The 17,500-nt window shown below is 34.2% G+C and overlaps 1 protein-coding gene across 2 annotated transcripts in view; it reads right to left on the bottom strand.

Annotated features, from left to right (window-relative positions):
- The window catches only part of LOC106880303 (putative glycerol kinase 5), a 131,559-nt gene that overhangs the window by 21,153 nt on the left and 92,906 nt on the right, over positions 1-17,500 (bottom strand). For both annotated transcript variants that reach the window (XM_052967406.1, XM_052967407.1), the window contains 7 exons: positions 14,840-14,933; positions 13,876-13,951; positions 10,507-10,600; positions 9,995-10,084; positions 8,874-8,915; positions 4,544-4,681; positions 274-347 (listed from right to left, as the gene is read on the bottom strand). In XM_052967406.1, coding sequence (XP_052823366.1) covers positions 274-347; positions 4,544-4,681; positions 8,874-8,915; positions 9,995-10,084; positions 10,507-10,600; positions 13,876-13,951; positions 14,840-14,933 — 608 coding nt within the window. The remainder of the gene's footprint in view (positions 1-273; positions 348-4,543; positions 4,682-8,873; positions 8,916-9,994; positions 10,085-10,506; positions 10,601-13,875; positions 13,952-14,839; positions 14,934-17,500) is intronic.

The raw sequence follows: 17,500 nt of genomic DNA, 5'->3' as shown, positions 1-17,500 counted from the left end.
AGTTCGATTCCAGGCAGTGACCTTAATGATAATAATAACAACATCAAAAAATACCTTAGGAATGAGAACTCAGGTTCAAAATTTCCCCAAGACACCTGATGAAAGGCTGGAGTGGTATATCAGCCGAAATGTTGTGCTTAACAACAAACAAGACGAGGACAAATATCCGTCAAATATAAATAACGTAAATAGTGTAAATAATGTACATAATTCCTCATCTCTTAAATATAGAACTGAAAAATAATAATGTCCTCTACATAACCTCAAGATTACCTTGTGTCTTTGAGTTCAGGAAAGATTGTCATGGGAATGTCCAGTAACTTGCACACCACTGAACTCCATTCCATCTAGTAAAATAAAACAAATTTATGAATAAATGAAAAACAATAATCAATCAATATAAAAAAAAAAGATGAAATAACTACAATGTTAAGGTGATTATTAGTTCAAATCTTATACAACTACAACCATTGTGTAATCCCCCCTCCCGCCACCGAACTAGTCATATAACCTTTTCCTCCCCCCACTCCCATTCCAGTTTGACTGACTGAACAGAATACAAGATCCAAATTTGATTCATGGATGAGTAGTTAAGAGTAGGAAGTGGGGGAGCATCCAGCTGTAAAAACAAAATAACAGTTCCAACAAATATACCAGTTCAGCTGTGCAAACATGGGAGAATGGTGTAAAACAGTAATAAAAAAAACTATGACAACGACTATGATGACAACGGGCCACCACCACTGCTGCTGCTACCAACAGTCACCACCACAGCCGCCACATTCATCACCACTCACAATTTCTTATATAGGTACACGATTGCTTATATCAACCCCAGTCCTTAAGTGGTATTTTCTTTTATTGATGCCCGACAGATGAAAGTCAATGCTGGCCTTGGTGAGATTTGAACTTGGAATGTAAAGAGCTAAGACAAATACATTACAGCATTTTTTTTTTTTTTTTTTGGTTCTAATGATTCTGACAGGGCAAAGGCCACACATTTTAGAGGAGTTATCAATTACATCCACCACAGTACTTGTAGAAGCTCAGAAACTGGTCATGGCTGAATTAATTTGTAGCATATTCTTTTGTAACTTAGAGGTGCAAGATCAACTTTTGTGATTTAGTTGCGTGGGGTAGTTATGCATGGTTGTTATGAATGACTGTTAGAGAATGTAACTCTAGAATTTGTGGCGTCTTTAAAGGTGTTATTTGTGTATTGTTCATAAATAGAGACGATATGGTACTGTGATGGGAACATTCTTTTCATATGAGTAGTGATTAGTTTTGCTGCTGTTCAATGAAACTTAATTTCCCATGTCTTCAATGAAGGATGTTTTGAAGGTCCCACTTCATGAAATTGGTTACATGTGTGGTGGTAAAAGTCTAGGGTTACACAGGAAAAGGTATGGTTAAAGGTAATGGCAATCTGGTCTTTTAAGTACAAGAAATAAATGTGGGAGATATTTCCAAACACTGAAGCACATTCGAGTCAATAGACTAGAAATGGTAAGTACTTTTATTTACAGACACACTAATAAAACAGTCAGATAGAAAACTTCTAATTCAAGAAACGAGAGATGGATGGTGCCTAAATAACTTCAGCTATGACAATTATATATAAGTTTAACAATCAATTATATAGTATGCCATTTAGAGCTCCAGTTTTGAAAATTGATTGGAAATCAGTGAATTACTATGATTAGATAGGAGATCCAGCTAGAAAAAAAAAATTGACTACTTACAAAAAAATTACAAATATCTTTATCTTTTACTTGTTTCAGTCATTGGTCTGTGGTCATGCTGGGGCACCATCTTGAAGGGCTTAAGTCAAACGAATGAATCCCACTATCTTTTTTTAAAGCCTGGTACTTATTTTATTGGTTTGTTTTACCCAACTACTATGTTATGGGGATGTGAGCAAACCAACATCAGTTGTCAAACAATGGCTGAGTAAAAAAAAACAAACACACATAAACAGACAGACAGGCAGACAGACACACACACACACACGGGACAAGCTCCTCCCAGTTTTTGTCTACTAAATCCACTCTTAAGGCTTTGGTAGGCCTAGGACAGTAGAAGACATTTACACAAGGTGGGACTGAACCTGGAACCTGTGGCTGGGAAGCCAACTTCTTACTGCACAGCCACACCTGTGCCTTTTGGAAGTGAAAAATATGTTATATTTTGGAAACCAAAAGAACACAAATTCCATGTATGTTAGATTGGAAAAATGGATGTAAAATAGTTTAAAAGAAAAAGAAAAATAGTATGAAATCAAGACACACATCATTCAAATATGATGACTAACCAGCTGGATGGCATACAACATAGTATTTTAGCATATTTCTCACAAGTACAGCAGGTTATATTCTGGCAAACTTAACAACACTTATATTCATTGACACGTCAAAGTGAAATTAATCAAACTGATATCACTGAACTACTAATTCTGAAGCATTGACTGACAGACACGGTATCACATAACATAAAATATGGCAACCAAAGCATGCATGCACACACACACATGTTGGTTACACATCATTAACAAAACAAAGAAACGATGTAAGATTGACCAGCTTTCTGGAAGAGAGAAAGCAAGCAAAAAAGGCAAAGTTAATAGAATTCTCAAACTATTGATTTCAAAATGACTTCCCCAGAAGCAACAGATGGTATGTCATTTTTCAACAGGGTTTCTATTTATTACACCAGAAATGGTTTCACTTCAGCTACAGAGCCTGGAAGAGGAAGTGAGAGTATATCTGCTAATATATGAGGAAAGAGTTAACGACTATCACAGCTGCAGTCATTAGTGACCAACTGATACTATGTAGAACGGAACCGATAAAATAATAAACAAACTCTCTCAAAAGAATCTGTTCTTGGAACCATGTGGTGCAATAATAGGAAATTCTGGCATATTTAGAATATTACTGAGACAGAAGTGCAGATACCAGAAGCTTATTCAAAACCCTCATCTACTTACCATTAGAGGATATAATTGAAAAGTAAGAGGCGAGAGAGAGAGGAAGAAAACAAAAGCGAAACAGTGATAGTGAACGGGGATCATTAATCATTTTAATATCTACTCATACATAGCTTGCATGAGTCAAATGGAGTTTACTGAGGCAGATTTTCTACAGCTGAATGCTCTTCCTGTCACTAACACTTACTTGGTTCCCAGCAAGGTAACATTACTCCATGGCTAAACATGTTATTGTAGAATATTGCAAAAGAATGACATTCATTTACAACAACCACATAACGTGAAAACACAAACACATACACAACAAGCTTCTTTCAGCTTCTGTCAACTAAATCTACTCACAAAACTTTGGTCAACTCAAATTTATAATAGCAGACACTTGCCCAAGGTGCCAGTCAGTGGGGACTGAACTCAAAACCAAATGTGTTGAGAAGTAAAATTCTTAACCACAGTCATACCTGTGTTCACACACATACATACATACATATATAAGATAGAACTGTCCCTGTAGTGTTTTCATATAAATATTGCGAGTTTTAGAAGAATTTTCTTATTTTAGCTTAGGTAAATGAAAGTAAACATGCACTGCCCAACCCCTACACAAACATAAGCCTCTGAATTCTTTACATATTTAAAAAGAAATTCATAAAATCACTAGCATATTTTCTAGAAATTAAGTTATAATTATAATTAATAACGAATACACACACACATGCCAAAAAAGAGAAAGACAGTAGAGTTCCACAAATACTGATATTTGAAATTGAAAATATGTCATAATTAATTCTTAATTTAAACTTTGGTTCATACTTTCAACAAAAAAAAAAAAAAAAAATCATTCTTCTGCACATTGGTATATTGAGAATAGCTTAAAATTCAGTCACTGAATTCCAGTACATTGACCTAATGTTCACAGGGTGCCTTTTTTCTAGTGTTCATATGTATTTGTTGTCAGTGAACTATCCTCCATTTTCTAAGTAATATGGTTTGGATAATGTAATTCTCACCACATCTATAGCATGTAAAGTTTTTTGATAACCATATAAAATTGTTTTTATTTTATAATTTTGTCCAAGTTTGAATCAGAATTAACTCTGAATGTTCAGATAAATTAAAACAAACTATAGTTAGGATGTTGATCTTACAATCATTAGGCCTTGGGTTCAATTCCCAAACTGGTTTATAAATTGCATCCTTGAGCAAAGCACTTCTTTTTACATTGCTTCAGTCCATTCAGCTGAAAGTGGGGAACTGCAACAGCTGGGAGGTTAACTCTGCTGTAATACTTATTTATTCACATCATTTAAATTAATCATGCATTATCTCATAGCTCTGAGATTCTATGATGTAATTGCTTATTTTTAGAATGACACCGAGAGAGTATGTTTGAGAGGTTAGATCTGACCAGTTGGAATATAAAACAGGTAAGATATTTGAGCTGGATATGGCCAGTAGGATCAGCTTTGACCTAATGAACCTGTACAATAAAAAAAAACTTCTTTTTACTTTTTAAAGAAACTAAAGTAAAAACATTAAATTGAAAAGTTTTCTTACCTGAAATGGATCAAAGAGTCCGGTGGAACTGGCACAAGAGTAATCTGTGGCATGTACTCGACCAGCAGTTAGTTTCCATAGGAGCCATGTATCAATACAACCAAACAGCACTTGGTTTTGATAAAGTCTATCTTTCAGCTAAATAAATAAATAAATAAATAACACAAAATAGAATGTCTCAAGAACATTAGTGGCAAATGTGTGATGTTACAGTTAAATATATTGGTCATATGCAAATCATCATCATTATCATCATCACCCTCTCCCTCTTTTAATATAATATTTCTTTTTATTGTTATTGTTTAGCATTAGGTCAGAGCAGAGTTTTTGAATCATCTCATTGACATCAACACTGGATCCTACAGAAGCACTACTAAAGACTGTACTGTTATACCTAATTAATCTTTTCTACTCTAGACACAAGGCCTGAAATTTTGGGGGAGCGGGCCAGTTGATTAGATCGACCCTAGTACACAATTTATCAACCTCGAAAGGATGAAAGGCAAAGTCGACCTTGGCAGAATTTGAACTTAGAACGTAAAGACAGACAAAACACTGCTAAGCATTTTGCCTTGCGTACTCATGTTTCTGCCAGCTCACCACCTTACTGTTAACCTAATTAATACCATTTGACCTAACTAAAATTAATGGATGCATTACAAATGAATATCTTTATAAGTGACTGAAATTTTGATGTTTAAAGACTGAAAACAGGTGTTTTGAAAGTACCATAAAAACCCATGTAAATTGCACACCTGTGTAATTTACGCAGGTGATTTTCAGGATAAAATTTGTTAAAAAAGGCTTCTACTCATGTAAAATTCACACTCAAAAGTTTTCAGAATTGCTGATATAGCCAGGGGGAAAGGGTTTTCAGTTTAGTTGTATTTAGCATAATTGCACTTACTTATGATTAGATTTTATTAAATTTTCATTAAATAAAAATAATTTCAGTTTAACAGGTATCACATTAAAAGCTATGAAATTACAAAGTGCTTGTGTTGTCTAAATAGATGAAATTGGTTTTTTGGGACTGACACATGTCAGTTTGTTTCACTTGCTCAGTATACCCTCCTTCTCCTCCCTTATGAGACTGACAATGGCAGTCTGCTTTAGCCACTCGGTACACCCTCCTCCTCCCTCGACGTTAGCATTCCAATAATAAAATACATGAAAAATATGATGTTGATTGTGTGTGTGTGTGTTTGCATGCATGTAACTCTATGAGACAGTGTGTTTTAGTGTGTTTGCATATGTACGTGTAAGTGTATGATATTGTGTGTGTTTGTATGTGTACGCAACTGTATGAGACTGTGTGTTTGTGTATGCGCGCATGCATGTACCTGTATGAGACTATGTGTTTGTGTGTCTTCGTGTAGCAGGAAATAACTGAAGTATATTTTACAAAAGGTGAGCATGTATATATGATATAACAAAGGAAATTGTTGTATACAGTGTTCAGGTATACTACAACTGGAAAAAAAAAAAGCCATCAGGTATACTGTTGGCGGATTTCAGGAAGCATGGAAGTTTTGAAGGATGTAGTGTCTTGACAGCTAACAACACTGATGTGGGTAGTTTATTTCATGCTTCAGCAATTATGAGCATGAAAAAATATGTCTGAAAGTCATGGGTGTTGTGTCATTTTTTTGATTTTATAAGCATGTCTGCAAGTGTTTGTCATGGAATTCAAAAAAGTGCCCAAGAAAATATGGTGGATAATCTTGTTTATAATAAACTTTATTTTACATGTTTTACCCATAAGAGATTATGTCCGATCTTTAGCATACTGCTGTATGTCTTCTCAAACGATGATCACAGGAAAAGTTGTTGATAAGAATTATCAGTAAAAACAAAGCTGATAAATATGCACAGGTGTTGAGAATTAAGTTTAATTACCAATAAACATCAGCTTGGATGACATTTTGCTCAACCAGGTAAAATATGTAAAATATGGCCCGGACTGTAATTACCAGCATGTACGTCAGACTTCAAAACGTAGCTAACCATTTGATGGTTATTGTAAATTTATACAGAAAAAGTAAGCATTATACTGTCCAGCATAAATAAAAGTTACCTTCATTACATTTAAGCCCATTAAATGAGTCAACTTCCAGTATGAATGTTTCGTACATCTTTTTTCAACAAAAAAATTTATAAAAAAATTCTGGAAATGATCTACTCATGTAATTTATGCAGTTCCCCCTAAAGTTTATGTTTATTTTTGCCAAAAGAATGTGCATAGATCACATGGGTTTTTATGTTAAGACAGTACATTCATAAATATGAACACCAATACTTGCTGTGTCTGATGGATTACTCAGAAAATACAGTAATAAATAGGATTTTCTGATTTTATAAGAGAGAGAGAGAGAAAAAAGATAGATAGATAGATAGGTAGAGAGAGAAGGGGGGGAGAGAGGGGGGAAAGAGAGAAAGAGAGAGACAGAGAGCAGCTGATATGATGCGACTGAATGTGTAATATAACAGCAAAACTCGTTAAGATATAACATGATCCAGTATGATATCTTCGGTCCAGTTACAGAGACAACAACAAGCAATGTGATGACACTTCCCTATACAGTTGTTATGGTGACATATGCAGGCATTTAGAAACACTGCAATTTAAATAATATTGATGGTGATGATAATAGTAAGGGTAGTGGTGGTGATAATGTTAATAACAATTGAGAGCAATGATGTTAACCATAATGGTAGTTGTGTTGTTTGTGGTTAAAATGACTAAAGGATGGATGATAAAGTGGATAGAGGCATAAAAAGGAGAAAGGAGATGGCATTGATAAAACAATCAACAATTTATATAGTGCTACCAGTTACTTTGGCGCTGAGAGGACTGAGTGAAACAGAGTTAAGGGTCTTGGTCATCAAGAAGACATGAACAGTTGACACATTAGTCAGTGGTCTAACTGGTTGTTAACTCAGTTTTAACCTTTTCAACATTTCAAATGAACAAAGGTTGTATTAGGAGAGCAAGAAACCCAAGAAAGAGACATAACTAATGGGGATGAGTCTGAACCGTCAAGGTGTTGCAACAGATACAAAGGTGTGCATTTGTAAGTAGCTCAAGACCCAAAGAGTTCATGTATGATTCAATACCTATTTCAAGTGACAGCTAGGAGATGTGAGATAATGTTGAATAAAGTGTTCTGGCCGGAAATACAACAAAATGCCAGCAGTTTTGAATTCAAGACTTACGGAACAGGGTTATCTAATATCCCTGATATTATTTGGTCACCTTTACCTCTGATTCTGCAAGATATTGAGTATCTTTTCTTTCACTCGTTTCCATCATAGGACTGTGACCATGTTGAGGTACCACCTTGAGGTGTTTAGTCGAAAGAATTGACTCCAGTACTTCTTTTCTGACTAGCAAATTCACTCACAAGGCATTGGCTAGCCTAGGGCTATATAGAAGACATTTGCCCAAGGGGCCACACAGTGGGATCGAATCTGAAACTATGTGGCTGCAAAACAAGCTTTTTAATCACACAACAATGTCTGTAGAAAATTTACAGAAGTAGTCTTAAGTGCTGATAAGGACAAAAATGCTTAAGTATGTAAAGTGCCTTACTTGACAGTATATTTCAGCAATGCTCACTATCATTAAGAGGCCAGTGCTTATCTCAAGCTTGCAAAGCATTAACCCTTTTATTACCATATTTCTGTGGGAATATACATCTTTTGTCTCAATTAATTTTGAAAATAATGAAGAATTTAATAAATTAACTGTCATTATTAAGCTAGTGATTGGAACATAAAATTAACATGAAATTTTGATAGGCTTAAATTTAGATCACTTTAATACAGAGGATTGCATCATACAACCAAGGATTGTTTCAGATGGGTTGGTATCAAAAGGGTTAAATGGATAAACGATAAATCTCTTCCAGGTTAGGACCTTAATCTATTGTAAGTAGCTTCCCCTGCACAAAGAACTAAATTCAGTAATACAAGAAAACAAATAATTTGTCAATTTCAAAATACTTGTGTTATTTACAGCCAAGAAAGAGATCAACATGTGGTATGAATATACAACTAAGTGAACTTCACTACACAGCAGTAACCCACAGGTTGATGAATGATATCATTCAATAGTGAATGCTAACAATAAAGGAGTTATGTATCCCTAGCAGCAGAGTGAGGTGGACTGTATCACCTTGTGATATTTACTAAGGACAGGGTGAACCGTATCTCCTTGAAGTGCTTCCAGTTATATACCACCCTGGGTAATATATGATTTGTAAGAGAGAGGGGAATGGGATTACATGATGTCCATACTTCATTAAAGACATTAGGTTTCATTACGTACCAGTTCATTATGGTTCAAGAGCCATTTTAGACGCATTGTCACCTAAAAGCAGGTTTCAAGAAAGAAATGAAAAGAGAGAGATGGCATTAATAGCAGAGAAAATGTATGTAGGTATGTGAATGTATATGTGTGTGTAAAATCTAATTTAAATATCACACATTACAACAATATTTACGAAGATCCATTTATGGGTCTCAAAATATTCTAAAACACTATAATATATTGTTTGAAAAAATCTCACCATTTTGTGCTTTTAATGTCACTATTTCATAACCATGTGGCAATAATAAAAACCATTATTGCTATTATAATCACTAAGGTGACAAACAGGCATTTCTTCTGACTCTTTATACTCTGAGTTCAAATTTTGTTGAAGTTGGCTTTACCTTGCATCCTTTCGGGGGTCAATAAAATAAGTACAATATGAACACTGTGGTCAATGTAATTGACTTACCCCTCTACTAAAATTGCTGGCCTTGTGCCAAAATTTGAAATCATTATTATTATTGCAATGCCATATCACCAAAGATCTAGTTTTGCTTTTTATTTCTTTTGTGCCATGTTTCTGGTAATAATTTCCAAGCTGTAAGATCTAACATTATAGCTCTTTATTATCAGCATTATTAATGTTGCAGCCTTACAAAAGGTAGAGACTTCAGATTCACTTATAACACGTGTTTATTTCATCTCCAGAGCTTTTCTGTGATTGTAAGTTAGACCTGACCAGAATTTATTTTTCCATTGCATCACAATATGGTGAAGAAATTGCAAGTGAGAGGTGTCACCTCACAACTGATCAGAAGTATCCTCTTGTCAGTCTCAGTTTTGACAGCGTAGAGAATGACTGACTGGGTTGTTGACACCTACTACTTTAAGATATACATTCAAAGAGGTTTATTGTTTATGGATGTATATAATACAAAAAAACAAATAGGGAGATAGTCACTTAAATGAACCCAGATGAGATGGAACTCAAAACCAGAATTAGTCTAATTTCCATCAAGAATACAGAGGAATAAAATTAAAATACAGTAAGCTATTTAGTTTGGTGCTCTAGTGTTTTTACCATCTTAGTTATTGATAAGAAAAAAAAATTATCATTAGGAAATGTTCATTCTTACTTGAGGTGATAGGAATCTAAGAACACTGGCAGCTAAGTGTCGCGGACTTCTGGTGAATGTATGTAATAGCTTTGCTCCTGTGTTTAAGGCCTTTATAAATATGAAGAAAGAAAGATATATAAATGTTAATACCATCAGAAAGAAAAGAGATATATTATAAGTTAAAGACTTATTTCATTTCATTTTCTAATGTCCATTTTCCCATTCTAATATGGGATGGATGAATATATTATTGAGGCATTTAATGCCAGATGCTCTTCCTATCACTAATTCTTACACATTTTTTATGTAAGAGATCTCTTATTCCATGTCTTTGAAAGCACTGTGCTAGTGGATGATTTGTTGACAGGGAAAATGACAACTTAAAGGAAGAATTGCAGTGTACATACAGAATATAACCATTATGGTTATGTAATGAGAGTCTAAAACAAACTAATATGAAAATGTTAAAGAATGTAAGCTACTATACAGTACTTTACAAAAAGAAAAGAATGGCCATGTAAAAAAATTACCTTCATTGTGTATGAATGATTCCAGTCTTTGACATATTCTTTTCCTCTTAAGTCTTGCCAGGTGATGAAGTTATGGAAGGGTTTACCAGTCTCTCTAAAATTTAGTATGTCCAAATTTAAACATGAAGAAGGAACAAGACAGACAGTCAGGGCAAATAGTTAGGATAATACAAATTTCACAAAAGATTTCTAAAAACAAAAACCACAGGTTTAATATATCATTTTTAGTAACTATGATCAAAGATGATTTTATAAATATGAAAATAATAATTAACTGGGTCAACTTTACTAAATTATTGGTGTTTATTTTGTCTTTACATATTGGAGATGATGATAAGGCTCAACTGTCTCACAAACATCATAGACAAACAATCTGACTAGCTAACAAAGAACTCACTAACATATTACAGTCGCTCTCTCTTAGGCAGTACTGGCTTAAATATTCAGTAAAATAAGCCCATGTTTAGGACACCAAAGGAAGGGAGCACCAGGGAGCATTTTTTAGTGCTGGGTTAATTTTGGGGCAAATGGTACAATTGAACAGGGACTCCACAAAAAGAAACCTCTTACACACACAATAAATGAGAAAAGAACACACATAGACACACACACACACACCCAGAGTTAAATAGAACATGATTACAAATGTGAGTTAGTCTAGGTCTTTCAGTTGAAGCATATTAAACAACTATGTGACAAGACAAGCTGGATACCCTGTCTCTGCTGAGTACAGAAACAGATTTGTTACGCTGGATTAATTTTAAGAACTCAATCAAAGACCATATAATTTAAAAAAAATTAGAAAACTTCTAAAAGTATAAATAAAGTTATAAGTAAACAACAATTTGCATCTTTTGATACATAATATGCTGAAATGCTAGGTGACTTTAAGGGGAAAAACAAATGGAATAAAAGATATTTTGTTTCATAGAAATATTTCTTCATTAGGTTTTTCTTTAAAATACAACTCACAACCAACACTGATTTCTTTAGAAAAATTATTTGCAATGAATTTTTGTTTTTGTAGAAAATGTTTTATTTCTCAACACAGAATGAAACAGAAGGACTTAAATGTAAAAACCAGAGAGCCCAGCTGTGAGAAAAATACAAGCATGTAATGCATTCCTCCTATGCTTTTGATATGTGGAAAAAAGAAGCAGAGAGTCTCTTGATGGAATGTTCCAGTTTCTTTTTACTGCTCCTCAGAGAAGATGTACTCAGTTGCTTTCCACAATCAATAGCATAGAATATTCAGCTACTTTATAAAGTATAATCTGAGATGATACTTTAAGCCTGAGAGATGGCTTAGAAGAAAACTGCATTTTTAATCTATTAATTCACATTCAGCATTTATTATATTTAAATGTTTCAATGTTACATTTCATGGTTTGTTATACAGTGGAAAGACTGAGTGGGAATCATTGTTAGGCTGTGCTTAGAACATCAGTCAGCCTTAATCCAAACTTGCTCAAAGATATATTGTTTCTTCTTGTCTTTTCTATTACTTTACTCCTCTGATCTTGCAATTGCAATCCTTCGCTTTGGCTCTAAAAATGTAAACAATGAATTCGGTAGTTTCCGTGACCACATGTTGTCTTGTCAACTGTCAGTTGACCTCTGTAAAATTGGGAAGAGAAAGCTAATTGGTTGTGTGTGCATGCTTGTTCCTCTTTGTGTGTATGTATATGAGCATGCTTGTTTTTATGTGTATGTGTTTGTATGCTTGTTTTTTTTTATGTATTTATGTGTTGCACACACACACACACAAGAACAAGCACGTACACACACAGAGGAACAAGCATGTACACACACCACACAAACAAGAACAAGCACATACACACAGATAGTGGAACAAAAGACAGAGGTCAACTGACCGAGTCAAAACAAAGGATCGCCCTTGCAATCTGTATAAAATCTATGTCCTCACTGCTATCTTTCATACTGAGTGACATCTCCTAGATCTCATATTCAATGTTTTGCCCAATATTCCTAAGAATTCTCACTCTGCCCATTTTTTCCCCTTTCTGTCACATACATCACAAACCCTGTTGATCGTACTGGTATAGGGGTGGGGCTGAGAAGGTAATAGGTACTCTTCCACTTTTACCAACTTAATAATTACAAGAAAATCTCTGGTGGAATGGAAGAAAAATTTCATTGACATAAGTTGATTAAAGTAAATAGCGTGAAACTCTATACATAATAGTAATTAATCATACATTGTTATGCAGTTTCATATTTTACAGTAATTATAAGTCAGTGATTCAAAATAACTCACTGCACAGTATAACAATAGAATAATTATAACTTGTTTAACCATCAAACTCTCCTTGAAATAACAAGGATATAGATTAACAAGAGAACCTCTCATGACAAAGAGCTGTCTTAAACAGCTAATCTCTCTCAAATCACAACCCATCCCTTTAAAAGAGAGAGACATACATGGATTATGTGATTCTAGATATACTATTAAAAAAAAAACAAAAAAAGGATGGGATAATTATAGGTGATACACCCTTGATCATACATCTGTTCATTCAGGGCTAACCTCTAACCTCTAACAACTACAGTCTAGCACAATGCTTCACAACCTTTTTTCATTTGTGGTACACTTATATTCCTTTCAAAATTCAGCAGCACACCTGAACTAAAAATATAACTAAAACTATAGAGAAAAAAATATTCAGGTTATACTGTGGCTCACCAGTATGCCATGGTATACTAGTTGCAGAACACTGGTCTAGCAGAATTTCTAAAGTTAAAACCACAGTTTTTCTACAAAAAAAAAAAAAAGCTATTTTTGATTTATGACTTTCCATTTGTTAATAAATAAACCTCATTGTTAGTCCTATTTCCAGATTCAGGTCCTAAAGTAAGCTGACATTTATTTATCTCTCTATATATAAAGATGAGAATGTGTTTGTGTGTGTGAATCCCTAAAACACAAGAACTACACAACTGATTTCATTCAAATCTACTCTTTTGTCCAAATGATCATTAGTATTGGTAGGTACGTTGAGTCCCGTGGTTAATATATGAGAAAAATATAGCAGTATCACCAGGTATTACAAACTCACTGAATTCTATTTTCACTGATATATGTCTATATTAGAAAACTCAGTTAAACACAAACATACTAAATTATACCAGCCACTGCTAGCACAGAAGTGTATTTTCTTTAATTAGTATTATTGTTTCTTATATAATAGTGATGGATTCAATGGATTCACTGGAAAATATCATTGCTGAGTAATGCCCTGCATAACATACCAGTCCCTGTAACCAATTCCCAATCAAACCTATTTGCCATTTCCAATGACTATTGGTCTATCCAAACTACTCACCTGTCTTAAATACAGTCAGACTTACCTGTCCCAAGTAATAAAAGTGTTCCTCTGTGTTGCCATACCCATGCAGGTTATCTGGCTATAAGTCAATCCAGAATCTATAAAGGAAATAAATCACAACATTTAAAAAGAGGATAAGCTTCATAGTAACAGCATGTTGCTACAGTCTTCCTCTACACAGGAGAATATAAACATTATTATGTACATAGGCAATGTTGTTGCTTATATCCAGATCAATCCAAACAAAACAGATCTATTATCAAAGGCATTCCAACTGTCACCACTCCATCTTTTCAAGAGTGTGTATATATATATATATATATATAGGACTACATAATCCAATATGTTCTTTACTTATTCAAGATGGTACAGTTTGATTTGAGGGAGATTAGGTGCTAATTCTAGTAGGTCAACCACTTACATACAGGTTACTTTTGGGCTCATATAAACATAGTCCTTTCCACATAGGGAACTAAAGAGGTTATGGCTCTGAATTAGCTTTATTTTATCAACAGTTGCTGCTATCCTTTGTTGTTGTTTAATCCAATTATTTTTTATCCAGATAACCAAAGATGCTACAGCACTGATCATCCTGTTTATTTTCATTTAGTGTGTCTAGGACTATTTTATCCAATATGTCCTTTTCTTCATATAGATGGTAAATGTGATGTGAGAGAGATTTGGTAGCTATTTCTGGCATGTTCATAGTGACCATGTAGAGTCTTCCTCTTTGGTTCATCATTCCCTGTGTTTTTATGGATGGTGAGATACAGAGTTAACAAACCAACAGCCAAGCATTCTACTTATATGTTCTCAAATAGCTCTATGCTGCTGGGTACTGTTTAAGAAGGTGATATTGTGGACAGATAACAAAATCAAAATGATGCGCAGTCCAAGGTGGACATGGCAATGCCATACAACATGTTGAGAAGGCCTTCTGTAATAGAGATAAATCTTGATAGTTAGACAAATAAAATAAAACTTACTTTTTATACAGCCATCTAGACAATATAGAACTTGATTGTACAATGTGTCTGGTTCAATCTCACAGAACGTCGGCTGAGGATGAAGTACTTTTGCCTGAAGTGGGGGTCAAAGGAAAGTTCAGCAATCTTTAGGGATTAAAATTTGGTAAAATGTATAAAAAGAAAACAAAACAAAAACTATCTTAGAAAAATCACTGTTAAATAGTGGAAACTGTTTTTCTTGCTAATGATTTTAACATCCACTTATCCACACTAACATGGGTTGGTTGGGTCAGCAAATTTTTACATTTACATTTGAATTGACTGAGTAAGTGTTTCTTTAAATCATTGAGCATCCTTCATACAACTAAACACACAACTGAGAAGTGGAAGAGATATTTCTGTGTTGGTATATACAAGTAAATTTGTATTGTCTGAAACACCAGGGGACGTAATTTGAACACAGTTTGAACTTACATACCTCAGGTTTATTAAAACAGCTTGTTAACTATTTGTTTTGTTAAAAGTCTGCTAATCACTTGACATCTTAAGAACCCATTAATCACTTATAAACCACTGAGTCTATTAAGAAGTGAAAGCTTTTGCCATTTGTATGTTTGTTGAAGTCGATAGATTAGAACAGGTGTTATACTGAACTACAACGAGGCCTTGGGTTACAACTTGGGCTACATAGCTCTAGCTAATTTGATCTCTTTAGATGATAAGTAAGTACAACTCTGACTTTATATATTTACAAAGTGACCATAGGCAAGACAAACTACAGTATTTACCCCTGTCTATCTAGATAAAAGCAGATACAACTGACTTTGCTTATTCCAATCTATTAGATGTAAAGCAGCCACAACTCAATTTTGTTGTAGCTTTTTATATTTTGTTTTATGTAATCCTTTTATTACCTTATTTCTGTTAAAATACACTGATTTTCATTATTTACATTAGATAGGTATTTGTCCTCATCTTGTTTGTTGTTAACATGTTTTGGATGATATACTCTCCAGCCCTCATCAGGTGTCTTGGGGAAATTTCTCATTCCTAAGAGAACCCATTTCTTGTCACCATTCTCTATTCAGTCCAAAAAAAGGTTCTTTCATGAGACATGACAGCAAAGAAGAGCACACATTCACTCTCTGAACGCGATTAGACTCAGAATGTTTGTGAGGAACCCATTGATCCAATTTGCTGACTTTTCTAATGGCACGCAGGTACCAATGTATGGTTGAATGACCAAATTCAAGCTTCTCTGTTAGTTCCTCAACAGTTACGATGGGATTTTGTTCCACCAGGGATTGCAGGACATCTTCATCGAGCTATAACAGATCTTCCAAGACAAAGCTCATCTTCTAGGCTGTAGTTTCCAGCTCAGAATTTCTGGAACCACCGTTGACACTGGCTTACACTTATTGTCCAATCCCTGTATGCTGCATTAATATTCTTTACACTTTCTGATGCATTGTTGCCTTTTTTGAACTCATAAAGCAAAATATGCCAAATATGCTCACTTCAATTATAGCTTTGACAAAATAAACTTAAAATCAAACTGCACTCTTCAAAACTTGCAGTAAAAATAAGCACAAGGTAAAATTATAACCTGCTTTTATAGCAAATTGATGCAGGTAGTTTATCCCATCCACCTCCAACTTCTAGTTTACATAATTTGAAAAAACGCATTATTTATGGGACGACCCAATATAAATTTGCAGGCCCATCAAAAGATCGAATGGTTGACACATGACTGTTTGTTGTGCAGCTTCATGTCAGTCCTGATTGTCCATTAATTGCCATAGTGCTACTAAAAAGATAAGTGGTTCAAACTATGATAATAGAATTTAATCTTACAGCCATTACACTTCCTCCAGTCAAATAATTCAAGTATCCATGCTGGCATAGAGTTGAACAGATCTACAGCACAGTATGTTTGGTATGTCTCTGTTCATCTCGGTCCAGCTGCATCTCATCTAGAAAACCAAATCTTTTCAAGCTTACACTAAGTAGTCTTCATTCAATTTGTATCCTAAATTAATGTAACCTACCTCAATCATCTCACAATATTTTCTTATTGTCAGTGCAATCTTCCATTGACAATATACAGCTGTTCAGAAATTCAGAAAGTTGCATATGAACTCAGTATGCATATGCTTGTATGTAAGAGCATGTGTGTGTGTGTGTGTGTGTGTGTGCATGCACGCACAGACACACACACACATACACATATGTATTTTGCTAGGTAATCCAATGAAGAAGGTGAATGTCCATAGATCATGTAGACTTTTCTGTATGATAAATCAGAAAAAATTTGGGTAAAGAGACATGGCAGATGTTTAATTTGAACTTTTGAAAGGTTTTCTTTGCTCAAAGTGTAGCTTCCAAAGCGCTGCAAGTTCAGGGAGATGAAAGTTTGAAAAAAAAAAAAAAGTGTCAAGTATATAGTTTTAGGAAAGGGTAGAGAAAACTTAGCAAGAAGTAAGAATAAAAATGAGAGGCAGGATATGTTGAGGGTGTGGGTGTGAGAGTCAGTTTAGTATCCAAACATAATTTTAATTTTTTCTGTAATAATATACTTTTAATTCGTCTTTGATAAATAATTACTTAGTATTAATTGCCAATTATATATTCTTGCTCACACACACACACACACACACACACATATATATATATATATAT

Source organism: Octopus bimaculoides, chromosome 4 (genome assembly GCF_001194135.2).
Source record: "Octopus bimaculoides isolate UCB-OBI-ISO-001 chromosome 4, ASM119413v2, whole genome shotgun sequence".
Taxonomy (NCBI): Eukaryota; Metazoa; Mollusca; class Cephalopoda; order Octopoda; family Octopodidae; genus Octopus; species Octopus bimaculoides.
The sequence above is the reverse complement of the archived record's forward strand: the minus strand, read 5'-3'. Positions and strand labels throughout refer to the sequence as shown.